Here is a 23703-nt window from a genome sequence, read left to right as displayed (position 1 = left end):
TAGAATTTCAAATATTATAAAAAAAATTAAAATTATTTTATCAATTTACAAATTTTATATATCATAAGTATTAAAACATTAAAATATATTATTAACTTATAAATATTTTTATTTTATATATTAATTTTAAATCAAATAATATGAATTATTGTATTAATTTTTAAATTTTATGAGTTAGTTGTGTCAAATTATTTAAGATTTATTTTAAATTTATTAAAAAAAATAATACAAAGCTCTATCCATAAGATATGTTCGCAGCCTGATTATGTACAGCTTAATTTTTTTTGCTATCCTTAACTTTGGAGTTGTTTTATTTACATTCATCATTTTTATTTTATTATTATAAAATCTCTTAATTTAAAAAAAATTAAATAAATTCTCTCAATTTAAAAAATTATAAATTTAAAAATTCCAAGTCTGACTTTTATATAATGATTTTTAAGTTAAAAAATTTTTATATAATATTTTTTTAGGTAGAAAGACTTTATAATAATAAAATAAAAATAAAAAATAAAAATATAATAAACCCTAAAAGTTAGGGATGCTGTAAAAATTAGCTATGGAGAGAGAGGAGAGAGAGAGAGAGAGACTAACGCCCGTGAATGCAAGGATTGGCATTAACCTACTAGTGGAGTAGAACCTAACAACAAATCAATGATCATTGCTCGTTGAATTCCAATAGCTTTTTTGTTTTTTTAACAGAAAATGCATAAGCTAGTTATATGCGTTTTCATTCAAGTGTCACAGAAACCACCAAGAAATTTCAATGATAGCTGAAATAATCTGCAGATATTATCTTGTAGTAGAATACTAAGTTAAACCTGGATTAAAGACACATAATCTTTCAAATTAATATTTGATTTTGGAGAAATGTCATCCTAATAATTGTTTAGAAGGTAATTAATCAGCAATTTAGCATAGATAAATGAATAGTTAAGTCAACCACGTCTTTCCCCAGTTCCCACCTTAGTATTGTCAATGTGAACCAGGCGCGAAGCATCAGTCTTGTTCAAACAGTAAACAGAATTGAACAACAATCGATGTATTAATTGCGGTTTACTCACTCTTGAAAATGGAAGAATCAAGAATGTCCTTTCTCTTTCTTCTTTGCCTTAAACGGCGTTATCACAACGAAAGTCTTTGCTTTAAGTGACTGCTCAAGAAAGTAGGAAGCTTCTTTGCAAGTTCCTTTTTCATTTATTGTTTTTCTTCTCAACCTAAAAAAAAAATTTATTCTTTATCAGCTTCTCGCGCTGCACGCCAGAGGGTCTACAGTAGTGCTATTTTTATCCCAAGAAAGTGAGAGAATTTCCTAAAAAATGGGTGAGAGATTTCCATTTTCCAAATTAACCGAACCCTTGAATTGTTTCCCATATTTGTTTGTGTCTCACTAATAGTTCTGCAAGATTCAGAGTGAAATTGTTGTTCAAGGAGATGGCAGCTTTACTTCTCGCTTCATCTGCTGCAGGAGCTGGGTTGGAGATAGTTTTTGGAAGTTTTCTGAGAGCTATTTTGGAGGTGAGGAGGAGCAACGCCATGTTTGCTCCTACCCTGAAGCAACTGGAAGACACTATGGAGTCTATGAGACCAAGCATCAAGAGAATCGAAACATTTAACAGAGATTTCGATCGGCCAGATGAAATTAAAGGGCTACGAGATTTGATGAAAAAGGGTGAGGATTTAGTTCGCAAATGCTCAAAAATCCATCGATACAACTATGTTAAGAAGCCTTTGTATACCAAGAAACTTGTTAAGTTCGATGAGTCTATTCGTAGGTATATTAGTGCCATTTTGCTACTGCATTCAACATCAGATGTAAAGGAGAATTTGTATGAGACGAGACTGCTAAGTGCCCAGATTAGGAACTTAAGCATGGGGGCATCCAGTGCTGGGGTGTCCAGTGGTGGTGGTTCCATTAAGTATGGTTTTGTGGGTGTGTGCTCGCCTCCTGGACTCAAGGTGGTTCCGGTTGGGTTAGAGAATCCCATGAAGGATTTGAAAGAAAAGCTGCTCAAGGGTGATGAGGTCTCACAAGTGATTGTAGCATCTGCTCCTGGAGGATGTGGAAAGACCACATTGGCTACAGCGCTTTGTCAAGATGCTAATATTAAGGGTACCTATTTGCTCCATATTTCAGTTGATTACCTTTTATTTATTATTTCTTACTTTTAGCGGTAATTGATTCATTTATAGAAATGCTTTAATCATACATGGTGTTTGGGTGGAGGGATTTGAATTGCATAGGTTATTGCAGTGGTTATTTGTTCTACCCTGACGTCTAACTGTGTTGAACTTTAGAACATTTGTCTCTTGTTAAATACATTAGTCATTATGATTGGAGGGGAATGAGATAATTCAGATTGAGATAGACAACTGTGAACACTTAAATCCAAATGTGTAACCTTTTCGGCTGTTCGAGACTGTTTTAGTTTATGCACGATGTAAGTCCTTAAAAGGGTGATGGGAAAATTGCTGAGCCTTCAGTAGGGACTTTGATGTCAGAAAATATACATGTGGATCCAAATATTTTTATGTTTAAAGATTAGGATTTGAAGATTCACACACAAGACTTTGCGTTATGAATCTTTTTTTTTTTTTTAATTGTGAAATGCTACAAAATTTCCGAAGAAATAGGCTGCTTTCTTATATGGTGGTTTTGACTCTGGACAGACAAATATAAGGGCAATATTTTCTTTGTTACTGTCTCAAAATCGCCGGACGTGCTGGTTATTGTAGAGAGGTTATTTCAGCATATGGATTCCAACACTGGTTTTCAAAGTGCAGAAGATGCAGTTAACCAATTGGAAAATTTGTTCAGGTCCAGGGGCCCAGAACCTATACTGCTGGTCCTTGATGATGTTTGGTCTGGAGCAGAATTTCTAGTTGAGAAGCTCAAGTTTCCAATAACAGATTACAAGATTTTAGTAACATCAAGGTTTGAATTTCCACGCTTCGGTCCCAGTTATAAATTGAAAACACTAAATAATGAAGATGCTATGACGCTTTTCTGTCGCCTAGCATTCCTGCCAGATGGGAACTCATACAGACCAGATCAAGATGTTGTGAATAAGGTGCTTCATTAATCTGTAGTTATGGACAAGCATATTTGCTTATTTTTGTTTGATATTTCACTATTTTTGTGCAGCATTCCTACAAGCAAAGAAAATTTTTCACTTTTAGAAAACGAAAAATGTTACCACTTTTGTACTTTTACCATATATAACTAGCTGTTGCTGCCCATACAACATGCAAAGAGCAATTGATTTAACTATTGGCAATGAATAACAGATAGTGGAAGTCTGTAAGGGATTCCCACTAGCCATTTCAGTGGTTGGCAAATCACTATGTGGGAAGTCTGCAGCAGAATGGAGGAAGAGAATTAAGGAATGCTCTAAAGCTTCTTCTGTTCTTGCTAACTTTGAGTTTGAGCTGCTTCATTGTCTTCAAAGCAGCGTTGATGCCTTGAAGAATAATACTTCAGCCAAGGAGTGTTACATGGACCTAGGTTCCTTTCCTGAAGACCAAAAAATTCCTGCCTCTACCCTTATGGATATGTGGATGGAATGGCATAAGCTTGAAGAAGATGACGCCATTGCTAATCTTTATGAACTCTCTGAACGAAATCTGATTGATATTGTAGTTACGAGGTATGCTAATCGCTAGGCACGAGTGTTTTGTTGCTAACATGATTTGTTGTGATGCTTTTTAAAACCAAAGAAGTTGGTGTTAGTTCTGTGGCTTAGGCAACTTTTAATAATCATTGAAAATTCATTAGAATTAACGACCCTACATGAGTGGGATTTTTAGTAGAATAAAATTTTTTGACATTCTAACGGAAAGCATTTTGTCAGACTGAGATATGTTTCTAGATACTTTAAAGCTAGAGAAAGTTCTTTTTTATTTTCTGGTATATTTTTGCTGCTGTATTTAGTTGGGCAAGGATTAGGTAGAAAAGTTGTGCAAATCCTTGATTTAAGGATTTTGTCTTGGGAAGCAACTTGTAGTTGTAGCTGGTATGGACCTGGCATTTAGTATATGTTTATGTCTCCTATATATATGTTTTTGCAAAAGATCAATGAAGTATGAACAATTACGGATCCAAGTTCTCCTCTTCTTTTTTTTATGTTAATAGCTCACTGATCTTCCCATGGAAAACCAAGTACCAATATCATAGGAAAAAAAGAGAGATATAAGACAAAGATAGCTACTATTTATTTTTTGGAGATTAAATTGTAGGCTGTTTTCCATTTTTCTCTGATGGATTTCTTGTTCTAGCTAAACTCTGTTATTGTAGTTTTTGCATCAGATGTGCATGGTAGTGATTATCGTGGTAAATGAATACCATTTTAAGCTGTCAACTTGTGTCATTCATCAGGAAAGATGCAAGTGAAGATTATGACTCTACGATTGTTCTGCAGCATGATTTACTAAGAGAGTTGGCTATTATTCAAAGCAGCTCAGGAAGCATTGAGCACAGAAAGAGGCTATTTGTAGATGTAAGTGGTAACAATTTCCCAGAATGGTGGGCTCAACAAAGACAACTATTTATCAGGGCCAACCTTTTATCTATTTGCACAGGTTGATATTCCCCATCTCTATTTCCCTAACACAACATAGTCAATCTCATACACATACACATGCAACCTCTGTATTTTAAAGTTTGAATTTTTCGTTCATGCTGTGACACCATAAGAGACATTGCTTGCAGATAATATGTTCTCATCAAGTTGGTGCAACATCGCAGCACCTGAAGTTGAGGTTTTAGTTTTAAATTTTCAGACAAAGAATTACACCTTACCCTGGTTCATGGGAGGCATGGATAAGCTAAAGGTTCTAATCATTGCAAATTATGGTTTCTTTCCTGCTGAATTGAACAATTTCCAGCATGTTGGTTCTTTATCAAATCTAAAGAGAATCAGATTGGAAAAGGTTTCACTTCCATCCAGCTTCTTGGGCTCTGTACAATTGGAGAAGCTAGAAAAGATATCCTTGGTTATGTGTAGTATTGGTCAAGCTTTCAGCAACTCTGCTATCTGGATGCCAAATGTAGTGGAGATCAACATTGACTACTGCAATGATTTGGTGGAATTACCTAATGGATTCTGTGATCTTGTCCGGCTGAAAAAGCTCAGCATCACCAATTGTCACAGACTGTCAGCATTGCCAGAAGACTTGGGGAATTTGGAGAATTTGGAGGTGCTAAGACTTAACTGCATTGAATTGTTAGAGTTGCCAGACACGATCGGGAGGCTTCATAAGTTGAGGATTCTTGACATATCTGAATGTTTAAGCATAACAAAATTGCCAGAAGAGATCTGTGAGTTGAATAGTTTAAGAAAGCTCTACATGATTGACTGCTCAAGTTGTGAATTGCCATGGTCAGTTGTGAACCTGGTCCACCTAATGGAAGTTATAGGTGATGAAGAAACAGGCAATTCATGGAAAGCTTTTGAGGCTTTCCTTCCAAATCTGGCAATAAAGGTGCATAAAGATGTCAACTTAGACTGGCTACGCTAGTCATTGTTTTCTGATAATGATTATTCTCCGCTAATGTTGATGCCTCTCTAATTTTGAAATTAGATCAGATTTTTAAAAAATAATAAAATTAGCAAAATGTTAATATAGTTTTTAACAATTTAAACACATTGTTGTTTTGATATAAAAAAAATATGATATGTCTATAATTATATTTCAAATTAATTGATATAGAATTAATTGAAATTAAAGCATTGGAGTTGTCTTGTTCAGGCCACCAATCTCATCTTTTTCTCTTGTGACAGGCAGTGCTTCCATCATTTAATCATTTACCGACCTGGGAACCATTAATGGTGACAGTAAGAAGCAAATCCTCCTAAATTAATATCTTAAAGCTGCAAAAAAAGAGAATAAAAATTTAATTACATGAAAGTGATTATTATTATTATTATTTTGCAATTTTACGTCAATTACTTTTTGTAGCTTACATCAATCGACGTTTATTCAATCTTTTAGAAACTTTTTCCTTATTTCTTTGTTATTAAATATTAAATTAATTAAAAATAACAAATATAAATTCTTTTGGTGATATAAATATAGCTAGAATAACCATATTTTACATGAAAAAAAAAATTTACTAAACATTTATTTCACTAAAATTTTGTTGAATTTCAATTGCTATTTTTAAAATGTAAGATCTTTTAAAATCTTTTTATTTCTTGTGCTCATTAGTAACTTAATTTGTATTATATTTTTATTATATAATTTATCATATTTATTATAACATCAATAATATAATTATTTTATGCTATTAAATAAATTTCATTCTTTTTTTTTTTAAATAATGACTAAATTTTAGTTATACATAAATAAATAAAAATAAAAAATTTATGTGAGTCACGTTATATTTATAAGCATCTATTACCATACATTAAAGGCCGATTTATTGTTCATGTAAACTGTTCAATTTGAAGCATAGATTTTTTTTTTTTTAATTTTGTCTTTTCAAGACTAATCTTTCAAGATTTCATATCTATTGATTGTGAAGTGTGTGTGTCTTGGATTATATAAAAGTAAAAACTCTATTAAAATTGTTATGATTTAACAGCGATTCATTCCTGTCATTGACTCGTGTCTTTACCCAGCAAAAGAAAAACACGGGAAACAGACCCTTTTGCCCGTCTCCTATGGACCCATCTACTCTGCTCCATTCTCAGCTTCCCAATCCACTGTCACAATATCAAGCTTCCAGCCACCATTCAGTCTCAATCTCACAACAAAATAACCGATCACCATCACAATTTCACAATTACCAATCACCATCGCAATATTGACATACAACTTCACACAGACAAATACTGTAATCATGAAGAGGAAGAAAAAGAATTTCAAATCGGTAGATTTATTCTCAATTTCACAGTTTTGGAAACAAGAAATTTACCGAATTATTATGAAAATGAAAATCGATTACCATCGCAATTTTGCAATTTCACAATTTCACATACACCAATCACCATGGTTTCCTTTGGAATTGCAAACCAAAATGGAAGGCCTTGCAGCGCATAGAGCCATGGACGCACGAAGGGCAGAACTTAGACCATAATAAAACTGAAAATCTCAACTTTCATAATCCACATGCGACAAACCGAAGAAGAAGAAGTAGAAAATAAGAGCAATGGAGCACTGATATGTCGCAAAGAAGAAGAAGCAGAAAGCCAGGAGCACCCAACAAGGACGCCAGATTACTGATGTTGAGGTGAGACAAGAGGGAAACAAATTCAGCCGTCAGCTGAGAGGTGAGCTCTCGCCTTGATTTTGATTTTGTCAAAAAGTATAGTTTGCCTTCAATATTATTGATGAGCTATAGCAGAAATATAAGCTTTATGCATCCATGTTAGCTCCTTGAATCACACCTAGGGGCGGCAATTTTTGACACAATCTGCGAATACAATACGAAAATATAGGATTTTAGTCAGACTTATTCGTGTTCACGTCGAATTCATATCATATCGACCCATTTATGATACGAGTAGAATAATGTTGTGTCACGGGTTAACCTGTTAACTCGAATTAACACGTTTATGACACGGTTTAATATTCGTGTCATATGTTGACCCATGATCCACTAATCCATTTGATCCATTATAATCTATGAACCCACTTAATATTGGTGTTAAATGGGTTAAGTCGTGTCAAATCATATTAAATGGGTCATTTTGTATTAAATGAGTTGTGTCATGTTGAATACACCCAATACAATTTAATATTAATCGTGTTGTATCGTGTAACCCATATAATAGAAGAGTTATATTCGTATTTAAATTTTTAATATTATTTATTAATCGTGTCGTGTTCGTGTCAATCTTAATTATTTTCGTATCGTGTATTCACACGATATGAACACGACCCGTCAACTCAAATTGTCACCCTAATAACACCTAAATGACCTTAGTTAAAGTCCGTGAGTAAGTCGAATATGTCTAGAAATTGATCCTTTAGAATTTTATATTGAATGTAGAGTGTTCGTGTGTGTAGATTATACAAAAATAAAAATTTTATTAAAATTATTATAATTTTAACAGTGGTTCATTTTTATCACTATTCATATATAAAATCTATCTATTACAAGAAAAATACACCTATGAACGAAGTAAAATCGATTAAAAATAAAATTTTCATTTTATTTATTTTTTATAATGTCTGAAGGAGGATTATTTTACTAGTAAAAAAAATAAAGTAGAAGCATAAGTAAAAAGAAGTACCAATAGATGGAGTCATCTATGAGAATTGTCAGAATTAAAAGATGACGGGCTTTTGCAATAGGTAAATCATGTGAGATTAATAGCATTTATAAAAAGATTATTTTTATTTTTTATTTTAAAATTCTTTTTAAAGTACAAAATTATTAAAATTTAAACTATTATTTTTCTAAAATTAGATTATTTGTCATTTCATTTTTAATTTTTACAGTTAATAGCTTTTAAAAAATATTCATCTATAAATTGGAAAGGGAAAAAGATGGCATTTATGAATACGTTCATAAATTAATAACATTTAGGATAAAAAAAAAAAAAAAAGCCAAGTGTACAATCCAGAAATGATTTGGAAATGGATGGCAAAATAGCAATGTAATGGCTTTTTGCCACGTGTGGCCCAAGGAATAAATGCATTTTGACTTTGTTATTATTCACAATGACAGGAAAATTTATTCCATTGTTGCAAATTAAAATTATTAGTGATGGAATTTTGATCTTGAACTTTCCTTTTTCTTTTTAGTGTGTAAATTTTTCTTTTATAATTAGAAACAAAATTTCCTTTTTTTTATTTTATTTTAATAATTTTTAAAATATTTAGTTTAATTATTTTAATATTAGAATTTTTAATATTATAAGTTGATATACATTAGTAAATGTACAAAATTACATAAGTAATACAATAAGAATAAAGTATCATTCATATGATAATTATCTTTAATTATCAAAATTTATGTTAATTTTATTAATATTTAGATTATCAAATTGGATTAAATTTAAAAAAATTAAAATTAAGCTAAAAATGAAATTAATTAAAATTAGAAACCAACTAATAAAAATAATGAAAACTTTGGGTTTAAAAACTAATGAAAAAGTGGTTAGGGATACTGATTTTATTTGACCCAATAATTAATCTTAATCAATTTTGTCTAATAAAGCATTTAATAATCTCTTTCAGGCATCATCAAACTTTCCAATTAACGAATTAACCTCTATTTCTTCAGTTACTCAATTAATTAGAATATTAAAAAAAATACTATTTCAACAAAATCTCATAAATCTAATATTAGTTTTCACTCTTAATTGAAATTTATGGTAGTTATTATTAAATCAAAATCATGATCAAGTTTTCTAACTATAGATTATAAATTAACCTCTTTTAAGCTCAAATGCATTAAATTCAAAAGTAAAAACTATTAATAAATTAGAGAAAATTATATCAAAATTTAGAGATTAATTCAAATTAAGCTATATCAAATTCTTCGCTAAAATATCTTGCTATTTATGATATGAAAACTACAATAAAACTCAAACAATCAAAAGTCAACATTATTCAACAAAAATGAGTTTCTTTCAAAGAAAAGAAATTAAAAGAGAAGAAGAAAAAAAACACTATAAGATGTGAATTGGTGTCCTCCTTCAAACTTTCCAAAACCCCCTTCTTAAATTCCTTACTCTAGCAGAAATTGGTATATTTTTTTGTGTTTGGGAGACTCCAAAAATGTCTCCTCTCTTCCTCAAATTTCAGAAATTTTCCAACCACCTTCAATTTGGACTCTTCCTCTTAACTTGGTGAAGTGTCACAAGATTATTTAATGAGAAAATGCCCTAAAAGAGCATCTCTTGGATAATCTCATAACTAGCCATATTTGTTTTTCAATTCTACAACTACCTATGCAGATTTCATGATGAGCCATGATATCTTCTATTTTAATAATTCTTCTCTAATTCTTCACCCTTCTTTGGACTTAAAAAAAAATTTCTTCACCCTTCTTTATAATTCTTTTTCCTAATAAAAAATAATTAAAATGAAATAATTAATTTTTAGCAAAATAAAATTAAAAAATATAATTAAAATTAATTAAAATATTAAATATTTACATGAATTAATAAAAATTCACTCTATAAAAATATTATATACCATAAATAATATAAAAAAATTTAAAGTATTTTTATAAATTTATATTTTTATATATATTGTAAGTATTACAATATATTACTAACTTATATATGTTTTTATCTTAGACGTTAATTTTGAACCAAATTAAGTAAATTATAATATAAATTATTAATTTTGTCAGTCATTCATGCCAATTATTTCAAGTTGTTTAATAAAAAAAATAAAATAAAAAGTTCTATATATCAGATATGATCGCACAAATTTTTACTATTTCATTTAATAAAAAATTTTAATTTAATAATCTAATTATGAATAAATTTAATTAAATTAATTTAATAAAAATTATTTGATACATAAAGATTGTCTCATCAAAATTATTTTAATGTGAGAAGTTCCTTCTTCCAATAATAATAAATAAGATAAATATTTATTATATGATATGTATGTAAAATTGAATCAATTAAAAAAATGTTTTAATAAAAGATATACAAAGGAATATGTCTTGCTCTTAAATTTTAGTTGAAGTTGAATTCATGCATTATCTTATAGCTTTCTTGTCAAGCTACAACAGAATAACAGGTATCTGAAAAACAAAAAATGCTGATAATATTTTAATTTTTGAGAATTCTCAAATTAAGGGGAAAAATAAAATTAAATAAAATATTATTTAAATATTTTTATTAAATAAAATGATATATTTTAATATTAAAATGACAATAAATATAAAATTTTCAACATTTATTGAAGATAACGTGAACATCTCCAAAATGGCTAAATTGAAGTGTTGAAAAATTGAAAAAAATAAAAATTTTGACTCGAAAACCATGATATTCTTAATAAACATTTCCAAAACATGCTATTGATCGTTCACATTAGTCCTATGCCTTAACTCCAAAGCTTCCAAACTTTTGAATTGTTTTCCATATTTATTTGTGTCACCATTGGTAATTAGCTCTGCAAGATTCTGAGTGACATTTTTGTTCAAGAAGATGGCAGCTTCACTTTTCGCTTCAGCAGCTGCAGGAGTTGGGGTGGAGACAGTTTTTGGAAGTTTTATGAAAGCCATTATTGAGGTGAGCAGGAGCAACGCAATGTTTGCTCCTACCCTGAAGCTCCTGGAAGACACAATGGAGTCTATAAGACCAAGCATCAATAGAATCGAAACACTCAACAGACAATTCGATCGGCCAGATGAAATTAAAGGGCTACAAGAGTTGATGAAAAAGGGTGAGGATTTAGTTCGCAAATGCTCAAAAATCCATCGATACAACTATGTCAAGAAGCCTTTATACACCAGGAAACTTGTTGAGCTGGATGAATCTATTCGTAGGTATATTAATACCATTTTGCCAATATATCTAACATCCGATGTAAAGGAGACTTTATATGAGATAGGACTGCTAAGTACACAGATTAGGAAATTAGACATTGGAGCATCCAGTGCTGGGGTGTCCAGAGGCGGTGGCTCCAATGAGAGTGGGTTTGCGGGTGTGTGCTCGCCTCCTGGACTCAAGGTGGTTCCAGTTGGGTTAGAGATTCCCCTGCAGGATTTGAAAGAAAAGCTGCTCAAGGATGATGAGGTCTCACAAGTGATTGCGGTATCTGCACCTGGAGGATGTGGAAAGACCACACTGGCTACAGCACTTTGTCAAGATGCTAATGTTAAGGGTACCTATTTATTCCATACTTCAGTTGATTACCTTTTTATTTCTTATTTTTAGCGGTAATTGATTCATTTATAGAAATGCTTTAATCATTCATGGTGTTTGGATGAAGGGATTTGAATTTGATAATGCATAGGTTATTGCAGTGGTTATTTGTTCTACTCTGATGTCTTTATGTATTGAACTTTAGACCATTTATATTTGTTAAATACATTAGTCATTAGGATTGGAGGGGAATAAGATGATTCAGATATAGACAACTGTTTAACCTTTTCAGCTGTTGGAGACTGTTCACATTTGTTTCTAGTAAATCCTTACAAGAGTGATGGGAAAATTGCTGAGCCTTCATTAGGGACTTTGATGTCAGAAAATCTACATGTGGATCCCAGAATTTTTATGTTTAAAGATTAGGATTTGAAGATTCACACACAAGGCTTTGCACTATGATTTTTTTTTTATGTGAAATGCTACAAAATTTCCAAGGAAATTTCAATGGCTGCTTTCTTATATGGTGTTTTCACTCTGGACAGGCAAATACAGGAGCAATATTTTCTTTGTTACAGTCTCGAAATCACCGAACATGATGGTTATTGTAGAGAGGCTATTTCAGCATATGCATTCCAACACTGGTTTCCTAAGTGAAGAAGACGCAGTTCACCGATTGGAAAATTTGCTCAGGTCCAGAGGGCCAGAACCTATACTGCTGGTCCTTGATGACGTTTGGTCTGGAGCAGAATCTCTGGTTGAGAAACTCAAGTTTCCAATAACTGATTACAAGATTTTAGTAACATCAAGATTTGAATTTCCACGCTTTGGTCCCAGTTACAAATTGAAAACACTTAATAATGCTGATGCCATGACTCTTTTTTGTCAACTAGCATTCCTGCGAGATGGGAACTTATACAGACCAGATCAAGATGTTGTCAATAAGGTGCTTCATTAACCTGTAGTTATGACAAGAATATTTGCTTATTTTTGTTTGATATTTCACTATTTATGTGCAGCACTCCTACAAGATAAGAAAATTTTTTACTCTTAGAAAATGAAAAATGTAGTCGCTTTTCTACTTTTGCCATAGAACTAGCTATTCTGCCCATACAATATGCAAAGAGCAATTGATTTTACTATTGTCAATGGATAACAGATGGTGGAGGTCTGTAAGGGATTCCCACTAGCTATTTCAGTGGTTGGCAAATCACTATGTGGGAAGTCTGCGGCAGAATGGAGCAAGAGAATAAAGGAATGTTCTAAAGCTTCTTCTATTCTTTCTAACTTTGAGTTTGAGCTGCTTCATTGTCTTCAAAGCAGCGTTGATGCCTTGAAGAATAATACTTCAGCCAAGGAGTGTTACATGGACCTAGGTTCCTTTCCTGAAGACCAAAAAATTCCTGCATCTACCCTTACTGATATGTGGATGGAATGGCATAAGCTTGAAGAAGATGAGGCCATTGCTAATCTCTACGAACTCTCTGAACGAAATCTGATTGATCTTGTATCTACAAGGTATGCTAGCTATGAGTGTTTTGTTGCCAATATGATTTGCTGTGATGCTTTTTACAACAAAGAATTTGGCGTTAGTTCTGTGGCTTAGACAACTTATAATAATCATTGAAAATGCATCAGAATTAGCAACTTTACATGAGTGGGATTTTCATTAGAATAAGATTGTTTGACATTCTAATGGCAAAGCATTTTGTTAGACTGAGATATGTTTCTAGATAATTTAAAGCTAGTGAAAGCTTCTTTTTCTTTTTTTGTAAATTTTTTGCTGCTGTATTTAGTTGGTCAAGACAATATGGTAAATGAAGAGAATTTTTTAGCTGTCAACTTCTGTCATTCACCAGGAAAGATGCAAGTGAAGATTATGGCTCTATTAACGTGCTGCAGCATGATTTACTAAGAGAGTTGGCTATCATTCAAAGCAGCTCAGGAAGCATTGAGCACAGAAAGAGGCTATTTCTAGACATAAGTGGTAACAATATTCCTGAATGGTGGGATGAACAAAGACAGCAATTTATCAGGGCCAACCTTTTATCTATTTGCACAGGTCGATATTCCTTATATCTATTTCCCTAACACAACAAACATAGTCAACCTCACACACTTACACATGAGAACTGTATATTTTAAAGTTTAATTTATTTATTCTTTTCCCCCATGCTGTGACACCATAAAGAGATTTCTTGCAGATAATATGTTCTCATCAAATTGGTGCAGCATTGAAGCACCCGAAGTTGAGGTTTTAGTGCTAAATTTTCAGACAAAGAATTACACCTTACCCAGGTTCATGAGAGGCATGGATAAGCTGAAGGTTCTAGTCGTTACAAATTATGGTTTCTTTCATGCTGAATTGAGCAATTTCCAGCTTGTTGGTTCTTTATCCAATCTAAAGAGAATCAGATTGGAAAAGGTTTCAATACCATCCTTTTTCTTGGCTTCTGTTCAATCGGAGAAGCTAGAAAAGATATCCTTGGTTATGTGTAGTATTGGTCAAGCTTTGAGTGACTCTGCCATCCATTTGCCTAATGTAGTGGAGATCAACATTGACTACTGCAATGATTTGGTGGAATTACCCAATGGAATCTGTGATCTTGTCCGGCTGAAAAAGCTCAGTATCACCAATTGTCACAAACTGTCAGCATTGCCAGAAGACTTGGGGAATTTGGTGAATTTGGAGGTGCTAAGACTTAAGTCCTGCATTGAAATGTTAGAGTTGCCAGACACGATCGGGAGGCTTCATAAATTGAGGATTCTTGACATATCTGAATGTTTAAGCTTAACAAAATTGCCAGAACAGATCAGTGAGTTGAATAGTTTAAGAAAGCTCTGCATGATTGACTGCTCAAGTTGTGAATTGCCATGCTCAGTTGTGAACCTTGTCCATCTAATGGAAGTTATAGGTGACGAAGAAACAGCCAATTCATGGAAAGCTTTTGAGCCTTTCCTCCCAAATCTGGCAATAACGGTGCATAAAGATGTCAACCTAAACTGGCTTCGCTAATCATTGTTTTCTGATAATGTTAGATTCATACATCTAAGAATGTGTACAATGTATGCATTTAAGTACGTAAACGAATGTATAGTCTAGGCTATATAATTTAAGCCTAGGCTATGATCAAGGACAGAAAATCAACGTACACACAAATTTTATTATAATTATTGATTGTGGTGAGTTTTTACAATCAATAATTAATGTCAGGAAATATCAGGAGGGCAATAAAAAAATTTTATAATAGATGAGAAAATCACTCGTTTGATCGAGTATACTATCAACAAATTTTTACCTGTGCTTTCGGAGAAGTACGCATACAGAAGGAAATTTGAGCTTAATGCAAATAACTCATGAAATTTCGATTGTTTGTTAAACCCTATGAATTACGTGAAAGTAATATACTTCAAATTCAAAAATTAAATTATTATATATATATATATAATAGTTGCGTGAAATAAAAATTCTAAAACGGAGACATATTAGAACTAGGGGGCATGTCCACAGTCCCAGCGCTCCACTATTATTTGTTACAACCCTTCAAATAGTTTTTTAATTTTTTAAGAATAATTTTTTATTGTAAAATTAATATAATTAAAAAGTTATTTTAACTTATTAAAATAATTATTTTATTATAATATCTTTTCATTTCTAGCTTGTATTAATTTCAGAATTGTTGTTCTCTTTAATTTTAATTTTTTTTATTTAAATTATGTACAATAAGATAATCACTCAATGAATTATATTTGTAAGAAAAATAATTAAAATTAACTTTCATTCATTATTTTTATATGATTTACAATATTTATGCGTAATAGATAATTATATTATTTTTTTTAATTTTAATCAATTAATTTAATATAAATTGTATATTATATAATTAATATATTTTTATATAATTATGCGCGCTCATATATTGAATGAACCCCAAACGGTTATTTCAATCGATGTTTTTAGAAGTTGTATTGTGAGAGTGTTACATGTGTATGTATATATATATATATATATATATATATATATATATATATATAATTTGAAGAGAATCAGATTGGAGCAGGTTTCAATTCCTTCCTCTAGTTCCAGCTGAATCTACAAAAGACATAGATGCACTGCCTAAAGAAATAGGCAAGTTGGTTAATTTTGAGATTGCAAGACTTGGCTGCTTTCACAATTGGAAGCCTCCAGTAGTTAAAAATTCTCGACACATCAGAGAAGAGAAATAAAAAAATTGCCAGAACAGGTTAGTGATCTGCATAATCTAAGAAAGGTCCATATGATGGGATGATCAAACAAAATTGTCACTGTTAATCTCAGATCTACAGCATCCCAAGTGACGTGATGAAGAAATAGCCAACTTCATGGAATTGGCGTGCACCATTTCATGATAGGAGGTGGTTTTGCTGCAACACAGGTAGTGACTGATAAATTAGAATGTAGCTAGTTTAGATACGAAATGAACTTGGTTTAACAATAATACGAGCAATTGAACATCAATGCAGCAGCAAAAGCATGGGCTATGACACCATTCAACACGCTACATATGCATTTCAATAGAGAGAGAGAGAGAGAGAGAGAGAGATGCTCACAAGCACTTTGTACATGGCGAGAAAGGCGCCTCTCTTAACTAGCGTAAAACTAAGCCAATGAGAAAAACTAGCTGCCAAATATATATTAGAATACAAACATTTTATAAAAGAACAGTACAGAAGACAAAAAGCACAAGACAAAGCAAAAATGATAACCGTTGTTCAATGGGATGGCTACAGGTGCATATACATCCCCCAAGTTTGAGAATTTGTACCATTTACCGACCCTTTTAAGGAGTAAGATGAAATCCCTCCACACAGAAAGAAATAGAACATTCATATTGTGAACATGACAGACCCAAAGCAAATATTGCACTTTCCTAAGCTGTTTGTCTATTCTAAGCTACCACATTCTACAATGCATTCTTTTGGCCAGATTTTGATATGTCCACATGCCTGAAGAACCACCCCCTCTCTTGTAAAGAGTTGAAATTATTGCAATGCATAAACTATCTCCCCACTGCTATCCACATCAAGCTCAGATTCAGAATCAAAGTCCAGCATGTCATCATCATCCATGTCAAGGTTGTCTGCCATATACCGATTAAGGCCATGGGCCCCAGCTGCCGGTATGGTGGCCTCAGAAATTATTTGCATTATGGTATCAACACTCTGCATGGGTTGATCAGGCTCTTCAAACTGGTTGCCCATTGTATTTTCATCCATTAAGTCCATTGGAAGATTCTTCAGAAACCACTCATGGTTCTTGATTTGTGGAATGGTAATCCTCTGTTGCATGCGAAAGTAAGAACCTTAACAAATGATTACGCTAGCAAAAATAGTTGAATGATAAAATTATGCCAACAATCATAAAAATAGAAAGCATTTCATCAAATTTTAATTCACCTTTTGAAGCAAGTTTCCAAACCAAAATAATAAAAGCTAACTCAAATGATGGTTTATTAATATCTATTATATTAAATATTTTGGGCCAAGGTTCACATATAATGATTCCTATTTAATTTCACACAAGTTTTTATTTCTATTCATCACCATGCAGAGATAGAAGAAATTTATGCACTTGTTACTCAGCAGTAGAAGGCGCATTTTTACTATCATATTTCTCGTGTTGTTCTCTAAATGACATATCAAATTTATATTTATCTACATAGCAAAATTAAGATTTGCAACAAAAGAAATTACTCACAGCTGCAGGATCAAAAACGAAAATTCGAGAAATCAGATCTCGACACTCGGGAGATATCTGAACAATGTCTGGGATGGAATACTGGACATTAAGAATCCTCTGCAAGGAAATAACACGAACATTAAATTGCATTAAAGAAGGAAATCTAGGATAAGGTGTTAAATAACAACATGATCTAGTGATAAACCTGTATTGTCTTCCTGAAGTCTTTTGGCTCATCAGGATCCTCAAAGGGATATGCTCCAACCAGCATCACATATAAGGTTACCCCACATGACCACACATCTGCAATCTGGTATTGCAGTACAAAATTAAAATAGCAACTTGTTTTCATATTAAATATTAGAATTCTGAAGAACATTTATCATGGTGTGGGTATGTCTACATGCAATCCAAAATTACATATTGCTTAGACTAAGAAGACAGATACGAGAAACCAATGCAGTTTCACAACCACATGCACAAAAATATATATATAATGCTTAGCACAGTAAAATCTATCAACATCTAACTATTAAAAAAAAAGGCAACAGGCATGAAATGAGAAAGAATCATCAAATTCTAAAACGCAGAAGGATTCCTGTTGGCTGCCACACCTGCCAGAACTGTGAAGGCATAATATAAATATGCAACGCAAAATGGTCTAAGGATCGAAACCTTTAATTGCCCCATGCATGCACACATGCACGTGTGCACGCAAGTTAGGTTACACATTCCATCTCTAATTCCTAGAAGAAGAAAAGATCTCGTCTCTAAAGTAATATGAATGATACTTCAATATTGTGATTAAATATATCACTATGAACAGGCAAGCAAACTGGTAGCATCCATTTTGCACCTATGCTCCAGGATATATTGATGCATAAACGTGCATTTTGTTTTTCGTAATGCACATGTGCACATGCACGCACAGAAAAGAAAAGATATATTGATGCATAAACGTGCATTTTGTTTTTCATAATGCACATGTGCACATGCACACACAAAAAAGAAAAGATAGAGAGAGAGAGAGAGAGAGAGAGAGAGAGAGAGAGGGGAGAATAGTACTATTGCATGAGTTTGATAAAACAAACTTCCAACTTAGACCAATTATAGCTTGTTAACAGGCAGCATAAACCTAAAGTGGCAATGAACGCACAGCCTCAATCCCATTTGCAATAAATTTATCAAGGAGAGCATAACCAAAAGTTCAACCTCCATGGCGCAGATCATGAGATTTCACACAAGGAGGATATAAAACTAGTAACAAGTGAACTGGGCTCAGGTTCCTCCATGAAGCCAAACAGAATATATTGACACATAAGCCATCTCAGAAGTGTACACTTCATGTGAAAATACTAAAGGTCAGTAGTCATGCCCAGTTCTACAAGCACCTAAGTAGGATTAATATTGGGCAATGGCCTACAATTGGCACAGCAGTCACAGGTGACATCTTGGACCAGTACATCATCTAAATGGTGAGATGGTAAATAGGAAAGCATTCCAGGTTCTTCCCAAGAAGATGGACATTCTGGAATCACATAGATTGCAATTCACACCTAAAGCAAGCTGATTGCCTCCATGGTGTTGATCGAGGGCATTTAAAGCTTCAAACTACATTCTGAATCTCTGATAAATAGTAGGTTTAGGAGAATCTGTTCGTATAAAAATGCCATGTACTAAGGAAAAATGCATCATACAAAAATTTTAGATATCATTTCAGCCACAATTTTCAAATGCACAACACCAAAACCATAAGCAATACACAAAATGATAAGAGATGAATTTCATTTTATTTAAAATAAAGACCATGTGAGAGACTTAGACTTCTGGCTCATTGTATTCCCAACTTTCCACCTTATTGCCAAACACTTCAAAAACAAAGAAACAAAACTAATATATTTGCAAAAAACCTCAAATACATTAGTACAGCCAATCAATTTAATAAAAATATCAAATGAATTAAAAAAAATATATATCAAAAAGATCCAAATTAATTGAGGTGGTCACATCACGTATCTTCATAACTGAATTCATAAGAAATGAAATGGTGTTACCTTGCCATCGTATTCTTGCCTCAACAACACCTCAGGCGCAATGTATGCAGGAGTTCCTACTGTTGATTTTGGCTGTGAATGAAGCACTGAAGACTGGAAAACACCCATAGATGCAATTAAAAAAGAAAAACTATTATTGCTATTAGTGATCCAAAATACTCCTAAAACGGAAGATGACAATCAGCAAGTTGCTGAAAGTTTAACATATGGTCAAGGTAGAAGGATGAAGAAACTATCAATAACCACAGTAAGAACCATTTAAAAGTTCTGCTATCACAAAACAAGCACAAAACTTAAATGCCATTCAGTTCCAGTTAAGGACAAAATAAAGAACAGTGAAAGAAAATTTTGGGACATGAGTAGATTAATGCTCAAAAAAGTTGAAGCTCCATTTAATTCAAGTTCTTACTTTTGCTTTCTTAAATTTTTAATAAATTTTGATTTCATTATAAAGCAAAAGAAACAACAAAAATGTATGCTTGCATGAATTTTTTGTTCACATGAGAAAGGCAAAGGCAGTTGTGGAAAGGAATTAATTTATACTTTTATAAAAGCATTTTAACCCAAAATCGTTTAGATTGTTTAGAGTGGAGAAAGCAAATCCATATAGCCGACCCCAAATTTTTGGGATAAAGGCTTAGTTGAGTTAAATTGAGTATAAAAGCATTTTTTGGCTTTTTTCAGTAATTTATTTAATTGTCTAACCAATCATTGCTTGTTGCCTGTCAGTTGTTTTTTGCTTTTAAAACAGCAAAAAGCCAATATAGTAAATCTAGTAAGTTAACCAGATGGTAACTAAATAAGGAATAGTCATGTTACATCCTCCATAGAATCGTTCAAGCACCTGTTGTACCTTCCAATTCCAATATCATAAATCATATTGCCAATAAGATTTTAGAACTTGAACTTGTCTCATTTATTTCAGCATTTCATTGGGATAGAAAGCGTTTCAACAAAAACCACAACTCTTAAATCGTCCTCAATCTATAGTGCAATTTCATCGACTCAAAATGAACGCATCCCTAAGTGGCATAGTCCCCAAAATTGATAGTGTGCACCAGAAAATTCACAATCTGAACCACGAGGTCCAATGGTCCATAGATGCAGTAAAATATGTAAGCACAAGTGAAAGAAGAAAGCAGAAGTGAGAGAAAATAAGTACTAACCTTGGAGTACCCAAAATCACAAATCTTCAAACGAGGAGCCTCACTTCCATCCAGTAAAGTGTTCTCCAACTTCAAATCACGGTGACATACTTGCTTCATCAAGGAGGACAATATTCAAAAGCCAAATAAATTATGTAAAGATTTAGTTTTTACATCAAAACAACAACAACATTTACAGGGGTAAAAGCAAAGTTAGTTTGAGTACCATAGCATGGCAATAGCTAACCCCCGATATGAGTTGTTGAAAAAAGAATCGAGCCTGAACCAGGATCCAAGGTCAAGAAACCATACAAAAAGTGCAAAAATAATAGGAAAGGATAATTATTATATTGGAATGTAAACCTCATCCTCACTGAAACGTGCAGCATTGCATATTTTCTCGAAAAGCTCTCCCCCAGAGGCATATTCCATCACAATGGCCAGATGGGTAGGAGTTAAAATGACCTGGAATAAGATTTACAGCAACTCATATATCAAATTAAGACAAAGCCCCATCTAAATGATATGATCTTGTGAGGCCACATAAGGTAATAAATAAAAAACCAACCTCTTTAAACCTCACAATGTTGGGATGCCTGAGGGACCTGTGATTAATAATTTCTCTTTGAACATTTTCATCAATCTGCAACACAGTACCACAATGAACTGCTACAAGCATTCGAGAATTCTATTATTTTCCATTTAAAATGCAATCCAAAAAACAAATTATAGGACCAACTTTATTCCGTAAACCAAAAACAAACAGCATAAAAACATTCATCTCAACTTAATGCCTCATCCCATATTAATAAAAATATCAAAATGATAAAGTACCAAACAAGGAAAAAAAAAAACAAAAAAACTGAGTAAATCTAGTTACTTGGCAAACAATAGCAAGCTATACACTATTAGTAAGATTTTTTTTTTTTTTTTTTTTTTTGGGGGGGGGGGGGTGGGGTGGGGGGGAGAGGGAGGAGGGGGAGAGAGAGAGAGAGAGAGAGAGAGAGAAGAGAAGAAAACAATAAGCACAAAACACCATAAATTCTCACAATTAAATCCATAAATGAACAAACATTAAATTCAAATGTAATAAATTCGACAGAGCACAAAACTACAATAAAAAGAAAATAATTAATAATTTCCATAAATAGACAACCAAAATAAATCAATAATAATAAGAAGAAGAAAATAATCATCATCGCATAATCTATAAAACCAGAAAACCAACCTTATCACCTCTCTCGATATACTTCACAGCAACAAGCTCCTTGGTGACCTTATCTCTCATCAGTCTGGCAACCCCGAAGTTCCCCGACCCAATATCCCGGACAAAATCGTACCGGTCACTATCGTGCATGATCGGCATGTCCATAGCAGGCCCCACAGTAATCGTCGATCGATCCATTATCCACGCTTCGTATTTGGCCCTCTAACAAACTCGGTGATCACATTAGAAAACTTCAAGACAACGACGTTTTTCCTGCTCAGCCACAAATCAACACAGAAAGCAACAAGAAACAAAGGCACGGCTTGTAGATCGGTGACTCGGTTTCCTGGAACTCAATATATTGAGGAGGCGGCCAAAGCTGGAGTTGGAATAGATATTTTTTTGATCGGCGACGGCAAAATATCTCAGTGCCTCTGCCTCCGTAACAATGAAGGAGGAGAGAGAGAGGACTTCTTTGGTCATGATGAGAGAGGAAATGATGAAGCCAAGAGATATTTACTAGATAGAAGGCTAATGAGACAAAAACAGTGGCGTTAGTTGCAGCAGTGCGGAAAACAAAACGACGACGTTTTCCACTGGTTTTTTTATGCTCAATTGGCAGTGATGTTCGATTCTTGTCTCGCTGTATTTTGTCTTGTTCCATTGTAATTGACCTTCAGCTTTGTGTCCTTTCACTGCTAAATTCCTGAATTATACATTGCATTTGGATTATTTTGGTGACCACGTGAAATGCATGTGATCGCTGCTAAGTGATGAAAATAATGAGAACCCAATTTAAATTGAATTTAAGCGAATTTTATAATAAATATTTTTTGTAATTAATTTTAATTAATTTTTTATAATTTATAATTTTATAATTTCAATGATAATAGAGTTAGTAGCTTTTTATAATAAATATTTTAATTAAAAATTTTTAGCATTGTCCATTTCAGGACGGAGCCTTGGGAATAAAGGATTATTAATTTATTACTATAATTTATTGAATAAGCATTGATTGAGAGTGTACGCGGTGCATTAAGGAGAAAGGGCTACCCAAAATCTGAACCTCCAATTGGTTAGACTTTCGTCACCTTGACTCCATCAGCTGAACGTTGTCTGAGTTCTGACCAATTAGAATGTTTGGGCAATGCAATAGCCAATAGGCTGCCCTTTCATGGCAAGGAAGGAGCATCGGCATACATGGCCATCTTGCTTCTTCAAAGCATTGAGCGGGCATAGATATTACTGCTTGATTAACAAAATCAGTCGCCAATCACCGTCCTTATTTATTTATTTATTTTTCAAATTTTCTATGCTTTGGCATATTAATTAGGTTAAATATAATACAAATAATTATTGGTTTAATTTTGATATAAAAAAATCATTATTAATGATAATGACCTATTTTTCAATTCTATTTTCAATTTTAGCAATTTATATTTAGGTATCTACCCCTTTTTGAGATTTTTTTTTTAATATAAAGGAGAAAATAGTTATATCTATGTCCCTTGATCTAATTTTACTTTCAATTTGAGTTTATTTTGATTAAATTCAACTATCAATCTTTTATGTATAATTTAATTCAATTATCAATCTCTTTCTTCTCCTTCTGGCTTTTGGAAAATTATTGAGTACTTCCTATACTTATGTACTTTCACTCAGGAGCGGAACCAAGAAATTGAGAGAATAAAAATTAGAAGAAAAGAATTTTGTAAGATGATAAATGAAACAAACCATTTGAATTTAAACATGCTACATAAAGAAGTAATTCGGTATTCATCTCATTAAAATGATTATTAAG

The 23703-nt window shown here is 32.6% G+C and overlaps 3 protein-coding genes across 4 annotated transcripts; 2 read left to right on the top strand and 1 right to left on the bottom strand.

Annotated features, from left to right (window-relative positions):
* The first annotated feature begins 957 nt into the window (after positions 1–957).
* LOC110648622 (probable disease resistance protein At5g66900) lies at positions 958–5985 on the top strand. Of its 2 annotated transcripts, XM_058154533.1 has the most exons (7): positions 958–1165; positions 1245–2113; positions 2671–3071; positions 3289–3647; positions 4376–4578; positions 4709–5481; positions 5781–5985. In XM_058154533.1, exons 2-7 carry the CDS (start codon positions 1435–1437, stop codon positions 5853–5855), a joined length of 2490 nt encoding a protein of 829 aa, XP_058010516.1. In that variant the 5' UTR covers positions 958–1165; positions 1245–1434; the 3' UTR covers positions 5856–5985. The 2 variants fall into 2 exon arrangements, with proteins under 2 accessions (XP_058010516.1, XP_058010515.1); XM_058154532.1 differs by having other exon boundaries at positions 958–2113.
* Positions 5986–11029: 5044 nt separating this feature from the next.
* On the top strand, positions 11030–15027 carry LOC110648624 (probable disease resistance protein At5g66900). The gene is made up of 5 exons (XM_058154534.1): positions 11030–11796; positions 12323–12723; positions 12937–13295; positions 13637–13839; positions 13982–15027. The coding sequence occupies exons 1-5, from the start codon at positions 11118–11120 to the stop codon at positions 14791–14793; spliced, it is 2454 nt and encodes an 817-aa protein (XP_058010517.1). The 5' UTR covers positions 11030–11117; the 3' UTR covers positions 14794–15027.
* A 1398-nt stretch (positions 15028–16425) lies between these two features.
* LOC110648614 (serine/threonine-protein kinase SRK2I) lies at positions 16426–22422 on the bottom strand. Its single transcript, XM_058154531.1, has 9 exons — positions 21924–22422; positions 21264–21338; positions 21059–21160; positions 20922–20975; positions 20717–20809; positions 19551–19643; positions 17702–17806; positions 17515–17613; positions 16426–17096 (listed from the first exon to the last, which is right to left on the bottom strand). The coding sequence occupies exons 1-9, from the start codon at positions 22098–22100 to the stop codon at positions 16800–16802; spliced, it is 1095 nt and encodes a 364-aa protein (XP_058010514.1). The 5' UTR covers positions 22101–22422; the 3' UTR covers positions 16426–16799.
* Positions 22423–23703: the final 1281 nt, after the last annotated feature.

The sequence above is a fragment of the Hevea brasiliensis genome, chromosome 10 (genome assembly GCF_030052815.1).
Source record: "Hevea brasiliensis isolate MT/VB/25A 57/8 chromosome 10, ASM3005281v1, whole genome shotgun sequence".
Lineage (NCBI taxonomy): Eukaryota > Viridiplantae > Streptophyta > Magnoliopsida > Malpighiales > Euphorbiaceae > Hevea > Hevea brasiliensis.
This window is presented reverse-complemented; position numbering and strand designations above follow the sequence as displayed.

What these genes read in the sequence shown, in the direction of transcription:
- LOC110648622 (XM_058154533.1), top strand. Translation starts at nt 1,435, where the DNA reads ATGGCAGCTTTACTTCTCGCTTCATCTGCTGCAGGAGCTGGGTTGGAG. An exon ending in ATCAAGATGTTGTGAATAAG is followed by an intron (nt 3,072 to 3,288) that starts GTGCTTCATTAA and finishes AATGAATAACAG; the next exon opens with ATAGTGGAAGTCTGTAAGGG. An exon ending in CCTTTTATCTATTTGCACAG is followed by an intron (nt 4,579 to 4,708) that starts GTTGATATTCCC and finishes CATTGCTTGCAG; the next exon opens with ATAATATGTTCTCATCAAGT.
- LOC110648624 (XM_058154534.1), top strand. Translation starts at nt 11,118, where the DNA reads ATGGCAGCTTCACTTTTCGCTTCAGCAGCTGCAGGAGTTGGGGTGGAG. An exon ending in TCAAGATGCTAATGTTAAGG is followed by an intron (nt 11,797 to 12,322) that starts GTACCTATTTAT and finishes CACTCTGGACAG; the next exon opens with GCAAATACAGGAGCAATATT. An exon ending in CCTTTTATCTATTTGCACAG is followed by an intron (nt 13,840 to 13,981) that starts GTCGATATTCCT and finishes GATTTCTTGCAG; the next exon opens with ATAATATGTTCTCATCAAAT.
- LOC110648614 (XM_058154531.1), bottom strand. Translation starts at nt 22,100, where the DNA reads ATGGATCGATCGACGATTACTGTGGGGCCTGCTATGGACATGCCGATC. An exon ending in ATATCGAGAGAGGTGATAAG is followed by an intron (nt 21,339 to 21,923) that starts GTTGGTTTTCTG and finishes ACTGTGTTGCAG; the next exon opens with ATTGATGAAAATGTTCAAAG. An exon ending in CACGTTTCAGTGAGGATGAG is followed by an intron (nt 20,976 to 21,058) that starts GTTTACATTCCA and finishes ATCCTGGTTCAG; the next exon opens with GCTCGATTCTTTTTTCAACA.